Source organism: Notamacropus eugenii, chromosome 1 (assembly GCF_028372415.1).
Source record: "Notamacropus eugenii isolate mMacEug1 chromosome 1, mMacEug1.pri_v2, whole genome shotgun sequence".
NCBI lineage: Eukaryota > Metazoa > Chordata > Mammalia > Diprotodontia > Macropodidae > Notamacropus > Notamacropus eugenii.
This window is the reverse complement of record NC_092872.1, coordinates 404,156,896-404,171,248: the sequence shown is the minus strand read 5'-3', so window position 1 is coordinate 404,171,248 and position 14,353 is coordinate 404,156,896. Positions and strand designations below refer to the sequence as shown.

Below are 14,353 nucleotides of genomic sequence, written 5' to 3'. Positions count from 1 at the left end.
CCATGATTCCCAGTACAGAAGTGAATGCTTTTGGCCTGATACCTAAAATCGTAGCACTGGAAAGGTCCTTATAAATCATTTAATCCCACACTGTTGTTTGTCCTTTGTTCTTAAAGGGATCAGTGACATCAGGAATGATGTAAGTGAATTGGATTTAAGTGAGGGAGGGCCGTGCAAAGTCATCAGCTTCATTTTTCACCTCAGGGTCATGGAGGTCTAGTGGCAAGATAGTTCAGGATGACTGGAAATTGCCCCCGATGTAGTGGGAGACCTTGGCCTTTTTTAAGCTAAAGTCTTTCCCAGGTCACAGGTTGTCTGAGGCAACACCCATTCAGTAGTTAAAGGTTAGGAAAGAATTGAAGCAAAAGATGGCCTAATTTGCCTTCATAAAAGAATCAGTCTAGGAAGAAAAGAGCCTCAGAGCTTGTGGCCAGAACAGAAATATATCCATTTTATAGACAAGAAAAATGAGACCAAAAGAGGTAAAGAATCATGTCCACAGACACACTATTAGGAGTTGATTCTTAGTACAAAGTTCTTTCCACTATAACATACTGCTTTAGTCAACTCTCTCCTGACCTTAAACTTCTCAGCTTCTCTGGGGCTAAGCTGTCCTGATTGGTGGATGAGTAAAATCACCCAATCTACTATGTAGCTAACCAGCATCATGTCATACTTCCTGAAACAAAGGATCCACTCCTGAGCACACCCTTTCCCACTGAAGAGCCCTAGTTCTGGAGTTATTATTTATTTTTGACTAACAACATCTCAGAGGATGATGTCTGGACCTTCTCATGAATTGGATTTAAGTGAGGCAGAGCTTTGCAAAGTCATCAGCCTCACTTTTTCCTGCAAAGTCATTAAAGTTTAGTGGCAAGACAAAAGTCAAGACAACTGGAGATGGCCCAGCATGCACCCCAAAAGGGGTTAGGTTTTCTTTTTGCTCTCTGGCTCCTACCATGGAGATCTCAAGATCATATGCCTGCTGCCCTGCACAGACCCTCCCGTCCTTTCTGTTTCTTTCTTCTACTCTCAGAACAATCATTAAATCAGTTCTACCATTTTCTTGAAGGGACATGACAGTCTATTCCTCTAAGACTCCACTCACAATCCAGGTGACTGCCCAAACCCCAAACTCCCTTCCCTGGACATCATTCCCCAGAATGTGATCTATCTCCCTATTAGAATATGAGCCCTGAGGGGCAGAGACTGTCTTACTTTTATCTTTGTATTATATTGCCAATGCCTAGAACAGTGCTTGGGAATAGTAGACGTTGTTTGTTGATGGATTGCTAATTGCTGGCCTCTTAGGTTTTGCTGAGATCTAAGGATTTTTTTGGATTTGCCCTTGGTTCTGTGTTTTGATTGGGGAACTATTGTTTTAAATCTAGGTCAAGGCACAGGTCAGACATGATCCCTTCCCCTATGTACCTCGCTAGCTGATCTCCCTAACCTTTCTTTCCATAATGCAGTCAGATGTGCCTGAGCCCATGGGAAGAATCTGCTCAGACTATAGACTTGAAACTGTGAAAACCGAGTATTTGAGGGAAAGGATATTTTATTCTTTAGATTCAGGAGAGCAGGCATAAGGATCTCCCAGCCTCTTGCAAGAGCCCAAGGAGCCAGAAACACCTCACACGCACACATGCATCAATCCCAGTATACTAGTACTCATAGAGCATTTTCCCAGGCTCCTGCCTTTGAAAGGTTAAGTCTAGTTAACACTTAGCCTGGGAAGTATGCTTACCATATTTATTAAAATAGCTCCCTACTTAACACCCTTTCCCCTCTAACCCCTCACCCCTTTCACATCCCTTCAAGTTTTAGCAGATATTTTTCTGCTAAAAGGAGTGGGAGTGAGGAGTAGGATTATATTAGCAAATTGTTCACGGTTACTACAAGAAAGAGACTGGAGGAACCCAGCTTTCCATGTGTCTGAAGGCAGAATCTAAGCACTTAATCTATGATAACTCCTCTTAATACACTGTCCTAGAGTTTTCTTTCACAAGGTCATTCTGACTTCAACAACAGTTTTGAGCTTTTGATATATCAATAAATAACTCCTCAGGAGAGAAGTTAAGGGAAGAAGAAAAAAACCACATATTTCAAAGTCATTTTAGAAGGTTAAAATATCCAGGAGGGTCTCAGTGTGTAAATCCAGGTGAATGAGATTTGCAAGTTGGCTGGAGCTGCAACTGCATCGTGATGTTTTCCCAGTCTTCCTCCCACCCCTGCCTCAGTTTCTTAATCTTCTTCCTGGGCTTTGGGCTCCAAGCATTTGGATTGTGATACTAAAGAACGAGAAGGGCAGTTTTCAGCCTGAGAACTCCTCGGAGCTTGCTTCTCAGATCTGCCACTAACACAAACCACCTGCAGGAGTTAGAGCCAGCTTTCGACATTGTTTTCTTTGGACAAAGTGTTTCACTTTTCCTTCATCTGCAAGCTTATGTCTTGTAAACTGCTGAACTGGTGTTCTTCTGTTCCCTTTTAAGCCTTGTGATGTGGCAGCTTTTACGTGACACCCTCCCCAGCCCGACTTCCATCTCCCTATCCCAGACTGACTCATTTACCTCCTTTACAGCCAGTCCTCCCCCTGCCACTACCACTTCCTTTTATTATTTGGGGGAAATTGGGGAATTTTTCTGGTTTCCAGGGGTAATTTCTGTGGTTAGACTATAGGGGCCTCTGGCCCTTCTCTTCCAGACATAAGGCATTTGGGTGTGAGGCTTAGCCAGCATGGAATTCCCTCAATGCCCCATGTCTCGTGTGACTGTAAAAGAGATAAAGTATTCTCCAAATTGAAGTGTCTCATGGTCCAAGGACCTGGTACCACTTTCCACTGAAACCTGTGGCCTGTGATCTCTTGATTTCTTTCACTAAACCCTCGTCGACAATATTGTTACAGGCGATTATGGTAGCGATATAAGGAAGAAATCTCAGTAGCATCAGAGAGGTCTTAAAGTGAAAACATCAGGAGGCAAACCACATCTTCAGCCACTAGCTGGACATGGATAACTTAAGGCACTTGGCTGGCCATAAAGCAAAGCTTCATAAACTATTGAAAACAATCAATCAGGAACCCTAGTGATGACAGAGGTTGGTAAGAAAAGCTACATATTCAGTCACAAGCATATACATCCTCTGTAAACTGGTAGAGATGTTACCAGGCCCTTGGGTCACCAGTCACTTCAACTTCAGAGGAAAAATGCTAAAAGGATAGCTTTCTGAGCTTAGTAGGATCACTGTCAGTAAAGAGAATATGAGAGATAGAAGATATGATATTATTTTTAAGAACCTAATAAATCACCATGTTCTATAGCTGAGACATTAGTCAAAGAACTTTAAGACAATCTAAAGCAGTGAATTCACATGCAAATAAACTGTTGAGGGGTATCTCTGAATTTTAGCACAGTCATATGATATGTTAAAATGATTCCATATGAACTTGAGAGCCATTCATCAGAGCACTAGAGTATGAATGATGTCACCATTCAATTTTCAGCATCAGTAATGTCTTGATTTCCCATTTTAGAAAACTGAGAATTTCCCTTCTTGACAAGTCTGATTGCCACATGTTGGTAAGAATGGCCTGACAATGACCATGTGTATGATTCAGCAGGAAGCTTGTATGTAGACCAGATTCAGATGTGGAAGCAAAACCGTGCAATCAGTACAATCAATATTATGGACATTATGTCTTGTTGACATTGTTGTGAGATTAACAGGTTTGTGGTGATTGTTCAGGAGAGAGTGGTGGCCAGTGAGAGACATTCACAACCTAGCTGCAGCAGATTTTCCAGGCTTTTGTACATGATTCCCTCTTCCAAATGCAGGCCCAAAGTAGGCCAAAGTGGACTACTTGCTATTTCTTATATGTGATATTCCATTTTCTATCTTTGGGCCTTTGTACCGATTGTTCCTTATGCCTGGAGTTCAGTGGGGGAGAGGTGGGACAGGAAGCTTGTCAGACATTTGCTTTGGAAAAATAACTTTGGTAGGTAGATTGGAGGGGCAAAAACTTGAAGCATGGAGACCAGTGAAGAGGCTATTGCAATAATCCATTTGAGAGGTAATGAGGACTTGCAATGACATAGTTGTTGTGTAAAGAGAGACAAGGAGATAGATATAAAAGAAGTTGCAAAGAAAAAAAATGGCGAGATTTGACAACTGCCTGGATGTGTGGGTTGAGTGAGAGTAAGGCGTTGGATATAATAAGGTTGAAAACTTGGGTGACCAGAAATATGGCAGTAGCCTCCACAGAAATTGGCATGTTCAGAAGGCTAGGTTTGTGGTAGATGATGTAATGATATATGTGGCCACCCTATGTATGCTGCATATAAATTTAGTTGATTATAAATATTTCTACCAACAAAATGTATACAAAATAAACACAGTCTTTGAGAATACTAGGAAAGATTTCATGTAGAAGCTATCCCTTGAACAGATTTTTGCAGAAAACATGGGAAGTGGATAAAGAAATAGAGCCCCAGAGAGAAGCAATTTGCCCAAGACTGCATGGATAGTAAGTTGTAGAACTGAAATCTCGACCTAGGCAGTCTGACTTTAAAAATCTTTATTTTTTCTAGTTATGAAAAGCCCAGATCTTTCATTCTTATGTTAGCTTTGAGTAATTTTTTCTCACCTATATGATTTGGAAAATAGCTCTACTTATAAATTTCAGAACAGAACCATAATTGGGAAATTTTAAACTCACACAAGTAACACAGACCACACCTGGGACAAGGGGCATGCCCTCATTTGAGGAGTGGGGCAGGGAACCAAGGACACCAACAAGGCCACCGTAAACAGTGTCATGTTCATGTTGTATCTGTACAACTGAAGAGGATATGAGCATCTTTTAATTAGGTACCATCTTAAAAGATGGCAATGTGGGGAAAATCCACTACAGTTGCCTGGTTCTAATTATGATTAGTTCAGACTATTCAAAATCTCTTCTCTTTTCTCATAAAATCTTATTTGGGAGATACAGAGAAAGAGTTCTGGGGCTTGAATTAATGAACGAATGAATATTCATTAATCACCTACTGTATACCAGGCATTGTATTAGGATTTAGAGGAAAAAATACAAAAATGAGACAATTCCTGCCCTCCAAGAGCTTACATTATTTTTTTTAAAGCTCATATTCCATTAGGAAAATACAACATGCAGAGGAAGGAAATTTGTTTGAGTGAGTCACAGGAAGTGGTCCTAGGTATCAGAACTAGAAGCAGTGGGTACAAATTACAAAGATGTAAATTTTGCCTGTTATAAGGGAAAACTCCCTAACAAGTAGAATTGTTCCTGCCCCCAAAAATTAGATTTCTCCTAACTGAAAGTCTTCTAGAGGAGACTGAATGACCACTTCTCCAGAGTTTTACAGTGGGGATTTTCTTTGGGTAGGAGTTCAACCAGATACCCATAGAGGTCCCTTGGTTCTGATTTCAAGGTAAAATGGTGAGAGATATGGGAAACAAGGTTGACTCTGAGTTTCTGCAAACTCCTGAATTCTGGGAAATTGGTTTAATACTCTTGCAATGGAAAGAAATAGGCAGTACAACAGAATTCTCTTAAAATCACATACTTTTGCTTCACATTAAAGATTCACCAACTCATAGGTGATCACTGATGTTGACTTGTGGCTAGTCTTGTGAGCGAAATAAAAAGAAACAGATCTAAACTTGAATTCCTGAGGTTGGGCCTTTAAAAGAGTGATTCTCCTAGGTTCTTTAATGGTTTAGTGAGATGAAATTTCCTCAGGTTCACGAGTTTTTCTAGGAAGTTGAATCATTGTAACTTGAACCTAAATAGAATCTTGCTAGTCTCAGGAGTCAGGGTCACCTAGTTTGTTAACTTTTGCTGTTGTTAAAGAGGTGTTACATGAACTTTAGGTCTGAGAGTTAAAGACCTGTGTAGAAGACGAATTCATTCAGTAATGATTTATTAAGTTCCTACTATGTGCCAGGCATTATGCTAGGCCTTCAGGATACAAAGACAAAAATGAATAGTTCCTACCCTCCAGGAGCTTACGTTCTATTGGCATTTGCTATGACTAGTATGTTTATAATATAGTAGGCAGGAGTTAAAAATTAGTGTTTTTGATGTGGGCTCCAGAATGGCTTAGCCCAACTATCTTCACAAAACAGGTTTCTTTAAAATTGTGCAATGAAAATTATGTGCATTACTTGATCAGTGAGCACTTATTGAGTGTCTCCTATATGCCCAGTCACTGGACTACAAAGTGAAAGTCCCCTCCTAAAAGGAGAGACAACAGGAGCATGTAGTTATATACAAAACACAAAGAGAGCCATGCAGTGTATCCTTTGAGGCAGAAGGCACCAGCAACTGGAAGGACCAGGAAAAACTGTATTAAACAAAAGGTAGTGGGTGCCTGAACTAAACCTTGAAAGAAATCCAGGATTCCAAGAGGCTGAGGTTTGGAGGGAATGCATGGAATGGGAGTCAAACAGTGCAAAGACTGAACCATAGAATGCTGGAATAAGGTTCAAAGGGTAGGTTGGGGGCTGGATCGTAAAGACCTTTAAATGCCAAATGGAAGCATCTGTATTTGTTACTAGAAGTAATCGGAGATAGCAGAACTTTTTCACTTTGCTAGAGATCTTGACAACTGCCTTAGCTGTCATCTTTACTCTCAGAACTTTTCTTGAGTCCATGGCCAGGTGATGGGTCTGCCTTAAAGGTTATGAATCTCAACATCTCCATTTTCTGAAATATCAAATCACATTTTCCATATTGACTTCTACCACAATTCCAGGCATGCATTTTCACAGGGAAAAATAATAAACCTAAGAAAACTTTTTTAAAGAGACTGGTAAGATATTTTTTTCAAGATTGTTTTTAAGACCGCTTCCGTTAATAGCTGACTTTTCTTGTTCCCTCTGCCCCTTGTGTGTGTCCTTTTAGATGCAAATGTTGGACAAATTTCCTATGGAAGGAGGCCAGAAGGACCCAAAGCAGAGGATTATTCCCTTTCTACCAGGTGGGTATAATCAGGACTTCTCAAACTTATAACTTTTGTGAGTCATTTGTGACTTTTATGAATTTGTGAATCCCAGGATAATTTACAAACTGTTCTTTGAAACCAGGCACACTGGGCAAGCAATTTTAAGAAGACGACTGAGAATTCTCCTATCTTTATGTTCTTCCTTCTAGTTATTTCTTAGAAAAATTATTTTCTTGATGCTACAGCCAAAAAATCACCAGGGTTTCTGCCCAGACCCTGGGAAGTTTCTCTCTGCCCCGATTGTCTGTCTAGAATATTCATAGCCACCTTTGTATCATATTTTACATTCGTGGTGTGTGCTAAGTGCCATGAGAAACCTGAGTGGGGTGTGGTGAAAAGATTATCTCTTTATTCAAGATGCTTACGATGGAGAGGTCTGATTATAACAATGGTCTGGCACTAGACCAAGAGCAGAGAGAATAAAGTTCTAACTAAGAGTGTACAAAAAGAAATGCAGGCATGATGATGGAAGGAACAGGGGTTATTTAGCCTGGAGAATTGGGGTTAGAGAGCTTTCCACAGAGTCTGACACATTATAGATGCTTAATAAATATTTATTGATTGAAGAAGACTGGGAGGATGGGGGTGAAGGCAGAAGATGGGTCAGTTCTTTTCTGTGTCCACTCCAAAGGGCAGAATCGGGATTCTAAGCCAACACTGGGCTTGATGTGGGGAAAAACTCCCTAACTAAAGTGCTACAAGCTGCCTTGGAAGATTGTGAAGATCCTCTTCACACAGTAGCTGGGCAACTATTCATCATGAATGTAATAGTGGGAATTCCTTCTGACTACAGGTTAATATTGCAGCAGCTAAATGGCACAGTGGAAAGAAGACCTGGAGTCAGGAAAACCTGAGTTCAAATCTAGCCTCAGACATTTGCTTGCTGTGTGACCTTGGGCAAGTCACTTAATCCTCTTGGCTTCAGTTTCCTCATCTGTAAATTGAGCTAGAGAAGGAAATGCCAAAACACTGCAATATCTTTGCCAAGAAAATCCCAAATGGGATCTCAGAATCAGTCATGACTGAGACAACCAAGTAACACCAACATGGGTTAGACTAGATGACTTTTGTGATAGTCCTGGCTCTTCCACCAACAGTGTAAACCTCATGCAAGTCACTTTCTCTTGCCTGTATGTCACAGGATCATAGGATTATAAATTTAGAACTGGAAGTGAACTCAGAAGCCATCTAGTCACCCTGGCATTTTACAGATAAAGAACTGAGATTCAGAGAGATTTAATGATTTTCCTCCAGGGTCACAAGCTTAGAATAAGGTTATGATGTGAAATTTGTCCCCAAGTCTTTTTTACTCCAAATCCATCACTGTATCTACTATGCCAGGTCCTCATCCATTATAAAAGGAGGGAGTTTAATTAAATGATCTTCCAGGTCTAAAATTCTATAATTCTGTTCATCTGAAGTAGGAAACCAAAAAAAATATATATATTAATAGTGTAGATAGGAAGTTAATGTAATTAGTCTGCTATGTTATGTGCAAATTATATAAAAGAATGACACAGTTATCCATTGAGTAGCAGAAGATGTACACAGTCTTTCCACATGAATTTTCATTGTTTTCTTTCTCTCACTTGGGCCTGATGACAAATCTTTCTTTGCTACTGATGGTGTTTGATGAACTGGGATTAGGACCCTAGTGTCCTAGATTCTTTAGACCTCAGCTATCATCCTTTCATCACTATAAACTTTTCTTTTCCTATCAAACAAGTGTACATTTTGCAAGCATTTCTTTAACACCTAATATGTGACAGACATTGTATTAAGTATTTGGGATGGACAAAAATTGATGGTCTATGAAACAAATACCAAAAAAATAAGATTGTAGTCACCAAAAGCACAAATAGCCCTCTTTCTGTTATTTTGTATTGATGATGATCTCACATTTGCATAGCAATTTATGATTACAAAGGATTTTACAATCATCATGTTCTTGTGTCCTTACAACACACCAAGAAGGCAGTTAGTCCAAATATTTATTATCCTTATTTTGGATGAATAAAACCAACAAGTTAACAAGCATCAGTCACATGCCAGGTACTGTTCTTAGAAAGCAAAAACAGTCTCTCCCCTAAAGGAGCTCATATGCTAATGAAGGTACATGTTGGTACCTTTCTAATGGAGATGACTTCATTTAGGTACATATAGAAGTAGATGAAAGATAATTATTGAAGGGAAGGCAGTAGCAGTTTGGGGGACCAGGAAGGGCCTCCTTCAAAAGGAGCAGCTGGGTGGGACAATGGACTTGGGGATACCCATGGTTAGTGAACGTGACATGAATGAAGATCCAGGACAGAGCCAAGATGGCAGAGTAGAAAGTTGTACATACACTAGCTCTTCCCCCACAGCCCATAAGATATCTGTGAAGAAAGACTCTCAACAAATTCTAGAGTAGCAGATACCACAGAACAATGGAGTGGAGGAGATTTCCAGCACAGGGTGACCTGAAAGTCTGACGGGAAAGGTCTGTTGTATTGATGCGGAGTGGAGCTCAGCCCAGCATTGGCTGCTCAGCAAGGCACCAGGAGAAGGACCTGAGCATGCCTTGGGGGCGGAATTCCCAGTGACAGTAGCAGCTGTTTGCAGATCCCTCATCCCACAGGTTCCAAAGTTCAATGAGGGGGTTTTTTCAGCTGGCCAAGAAAGGAGCAGAGTCTTCCCATAGCTCTGGCCTCAGGTGGTGGCGGCAGAGGGCTTATTGGTGGCAGCAGCTCCCACAGCAGCCCACATCCGTAGCCCTGCTCCCACCTAATGCTCCTTGGGGATTTGAGCAGCTAATCTTTATCTCACACTGGATGGCAGCCTTGCCCTCACCGAAAGCCCCTGGGGGAATTGAGCAGCTTATCTGAATCTCAGCCTCCAGTGCTGGCTTGGTGGAACTGGAGGCCAGGTGGCTGTGGAGAGGAAACTCTACTACTTGCAGATTCTGGGCACAAGAGTTTCTGGTTGCTCCCAGACCAGTATACATGCTTGAGTGTGCCACCTTGGAGGAACTGGGATCTTACAGATTCCCAGAGTATACCCCACTCTTGACAAAGGACGCAAAAGTCAAGTAACTTTGAGAAAATGCCCAAAAAAGGGGAAAAAGTAAGACTATAGAAGGTTACTATCTTGGTGAACAGATATCTTCTGCCATCCTTTCGGATGAGGAAGAACAATGCTTAACATCAGGGAGAGACATAAAAGTCAAGGCTTCTGTATCCCAAACATCCAAAATAAATATTCAGTGGTCTCATGCCATGAAAGAGCTCAAAAAGGATTTTGAAAATCAAGTAAGAGAGGTGGAGGAAAAACTGGGAAGAGAAATGAGAGAGATGCAAGAAAATCATGAAAAGCAAGTCAATGACTTGCTAAAGGAGACCCAAAAAATGCTGAAGAAAATAACACCTTTAAAAATAGGCTAACTCAATTGGCAAAAGAGATTCAAAAAGCCAATGAGGAGAAGAATGCTTTAAAAAGCAGAATTAGTCAAATGGAAAAGGAGGTTCAAAAGCTTCCTGAAGAAAATAGTTCTTTCAAAATTAGAATGGAACAGATGGAGCCTAATGACTTTATGAAAAACCAAGAAATCACAAAACAAAACCAAAAGAATGAAAAAATGGAAGGTAATGTGAAATATTTCATTAGATAACAGCTGACCTGGAAAATAGATCCAAGAGAGACAATTTAAAAATTATGGGACTACCTGAAAGCCATGACCAAAAAATAGCCTAGATATCATCTTTCATGAAATTATCAAGGAAAACTGCCCTGATATTCTAGAACCAGGGGGCAAAATAAATATTGAAAGAATCCACTAATCACCTCCTGAAAGAGACCCGAAAAGAGAAACTCCTAGGAACATTGTAGCCAAATTCCAGAGTTACCAGGTGAAGGAGAAAAGATTGCAAGCAGCTAGAAAGAAACAATGTGAGTATTGTGGAAATACAATCAGGATAATACAACGTCTAGCAACTTTTATATTAAGGGATCTCAGGGCACGGAATATGATATTCCAGAAGTCAGAAGAACTAGGACTAAAACCAAGATTCACCTACCCAGCAAAACTGAGTATAATACTTAGGGGAGAAAATGGTCTTTCAATGAAATAGAGGACTTTCAAGCATTCTTGATGAAAAGACCAGAGCTGAAAAGAAAATTTGACTTTCAAACACAAGAATCAAGAGAAGCATGAAGAGGTAAACAGGAAAGAGAAATCATAAGGGACTTACTAAAGTTGAACTGTTTATATTCCTATATGGAAAAACCATATTTGTAACTCTTGAAACTTTCTTCAGTATCTGGGTAGTTGGTGGGGTTGTACACACATACACACACATACACACATACACACATACACATAGCACAGGGTGAGTTGAATAAGAAGGGATTATATCTTAAAAAATGAAATTAAGGGGCAAGAGGAATATATTGGGAGGAGAAAGGGAGAAATGGAATGGGGCAAATTGTCTCTCATAAAAGAGGCAAGAAAAATACTTTTCAATGGAAGGAAAAAGGGGAGGGGTGAAAGGGAAAATATGACGCTTACTCTCATCACATTTGACTCAAGGAAGGAATAAAATGCACAGTCACTTTGGTATGAAAACCTGTCTTACAATACAGGAAAGTAGGGGACAGGGGGATAAGCAGGGTGGAGGGGATGATGGAAGGGAGGGCAATGGGAGGAGGGAGCAATTAGAAGTCAACACTCTTAGGGAGGGACAAGGTCAAGAGAGAATTGAAGAAATGGGGGGCAGGATATAGTTAGTCTTACACAACATGACTATTATGGAAGTCATTTGCAAAACTGCACATATATAGCTTGTATTGAATTGCTTGCCTTCCCAGTGGAGATTGGTGGGGAGGGAGGAAGGAAGAGAAGTTGGAACTCAAAAGTTTTAGGAACAACTGCTGAGTATTGTTATTGCATACAACTGGGAAATAAGAAATACAGGTAATGGGGTATAGAAATTTATCATGCTCTCCAGGACCAAAGAGAAGATGGGGATAAGGGAAAGGAGGGATGTTAGAAGGGAGGGCAGATTGGAGGTAGGGGTAATTAGAATGCTCAGTGTTTTGGGGTGAGGGATGGGAAGAGATGGGGAGAAAATTTGGAACTCAAAATTTTGTGGAAATGAATGTTGAAAATTTAAAATAAATAAATCAATATAAGAAAAAGGAAAAAAAAGATAAAAATGAATGAATATCCAGGAGAAGAAACTGAAGAGTAATAAGACAGATAAGAGTACCCCAAGAAAGCAATGTCACCAAAACCTAGAGAAAAGAGATTATCAGTGAGAAGGTGATAACAGTATCAGATACTGCAGAGAAGTCAAAAAAGACAGGGATTAAGAAAAAATTCTATTTGTCAGTTAAGAGATTATTACAACCCTTAAAAAAACCAGGTCAAAAGAAGTAGTAAGCAATTTGCCCATAATCCTACATTTTGGCAGAGTTGGGGACATGGGACCCATGAACCTAAAGTCATAACATTATAGATTTAGAGCTGGAAGGGATCTTAGAAGCTGTTAAGTACAACTCCCTCCTTTTATAGATGGGGAAACTGAGGAGCAGAAGGCCTAATTGCCCAGGGTCACAAGACTGCTGAGTATATGAGCCAGGTTTGAACCCAGAATTTCCTGACTCCAGTTCTAGTACTATAAAGCCAAATATGGCAGCACACTTGAGGACTGCCGCTGAGAATGATTTTAAGGGTCCAATCACAATAACATAATGAACTCTCTATTCAGCAATAAACTAAACATTGTTCAATAAAGTAAAGTATAACATTCATAGCAATATCCTTAAGCAAAATACATCATCAATACATGTATGTGTCTTATAACGTGTCATGTGGCGCATAGCATATATCACTGCGTCCCAGGCTGGGCCTGCCCTAGCTCGAAGCATCCTTAAGGGGTAACAGAAAATACCACACCATCCATCCCTAGGTCACTGTAAGAACAGCCTCCCTAATCAATACGCAGTGTCCAAATAAAGTCCTCTCTCCTCTTGACTTGAGGCTGGCTTCCAAACCCCATGGCTGCTTCTCCGTGGGCTGACCACTCCCAGCTCTTGCCTGGGTTCACACACAGGCAGCTCTCTGCTCCTGCTCTTTGTCTCAGTGTCTCAGGTCATGGAGACTGTTCTACTCCAAACTCTTTCTGCTTTTGCCTGACAGCAGGCTCCAAGGGCTCCTGCCCCCAGCTTCTGTTTCTAGGAAATACTTGTGCACATGACAGCACCATCATCTCAGTTCACACATAAAGACCAACAGACATTCTGACATCACAGACATTCTTTCTGTTAAACCTTCCCACAGGCAAGTTCCCCTAGCTCCTTCACAGTCACTTCTCTCTCAACTCTCCTTCTTTCTCTTCTCTCTCAGCTCTGATTCTCTCTCTAAGCAATACAGTCTATGTACTGTTTCCACTCAAAGATTCTTAATGGATTCAATCAAAGGCAAGACTCAATCAGAGGCACTTTTTGGCTAAAACTCAATACAGAAAAAAAACAGCAAAAAAAAAAAATCCTGCTTTGTTTGCTGTTACAAGTGCCCAGACTATTATACCATGCTGCTTCTAAAGTTATTTTACATCTAGCCCAACATTCTTTTTGCTCTACCAGAACTGGTAGATTTTTCCACATTATGAGTGAGCTTTATTGAATACAATTTACAATTTTAGAACCTGGAAATCCAATAGAACTTTATTTATCTGACCTCCAGTTGATCTAAACTGACATGAATCATAAGATTTAGGACTAGAAGGGACTTTGGAAATCATTTAGTCAGACCCTCACATTTCTTTTCTTTTCTCTTCATTTCTGTTCTGTTTCCTTTTTCTCTTCTCTATTTCTTTTCTTTTCTTGTTTTACAAAGGGATATTTGCTTCACAGATATGGCAAGAATAAACACACAACCTTTTCTCCCAAGACTTTAGGGGCATAGTATACCATCTCCTTAAAGGGCTGGGGGAGAGAACGGGGATTAGGCTTCTGAGGAGCTCACTTCCTGCGCAGTAGTAGACCCACCAAGTTTGTGTCCAGAGGCCGTCCTGCTGCCAAATGAGTCCTCTTGCTAGGCTGGGGTCCCAAAGGTCATCCCCAGAGGTTGTCAGTCACTTTTTGCTCCTTGAACATAGATTCTACATTCAGGGCAAAACCCAACTTGGATTCCAACTCTTGTATTCTGAGGTTCTGTCTTTGACACATAAGGTCACAGACTCTGCTCCCAGACTCTGCTCTCTCCTAAAATGGGGAACAAATGAAAAGAATGAAAAGTCCAAGGCTTTATTTCTCAGGAACCTCAGAGAGAGGAGCTAAGGCTTTCCCCCTTA

At 40.6% G+C, this 14,353-nt stretch overlaps 1 protein-coding gene across 1 annotated transcript in view; it reads left to right on the top strand.

Moving 5' to 3' along the window:
- SH3PXD2B (SH3 and PX domains 2B) overlaps window positions 1-14,353 on the top strand; it is a 121,035-nt gene that overhangs the window by 60,781 nt on the left and 45,901 nt on the right. The window contains exon 3 of the mRNA XM_072630976.1: window positions 6,923-6,998. Within this exon, the coding sequence (XP_072487077.1) occupies window positions 6,923-6,998 (76 nt within the window). The remainder of the gene's footprint in view (window positions 1-6,922; window positions 6,999-14,353) is intronic.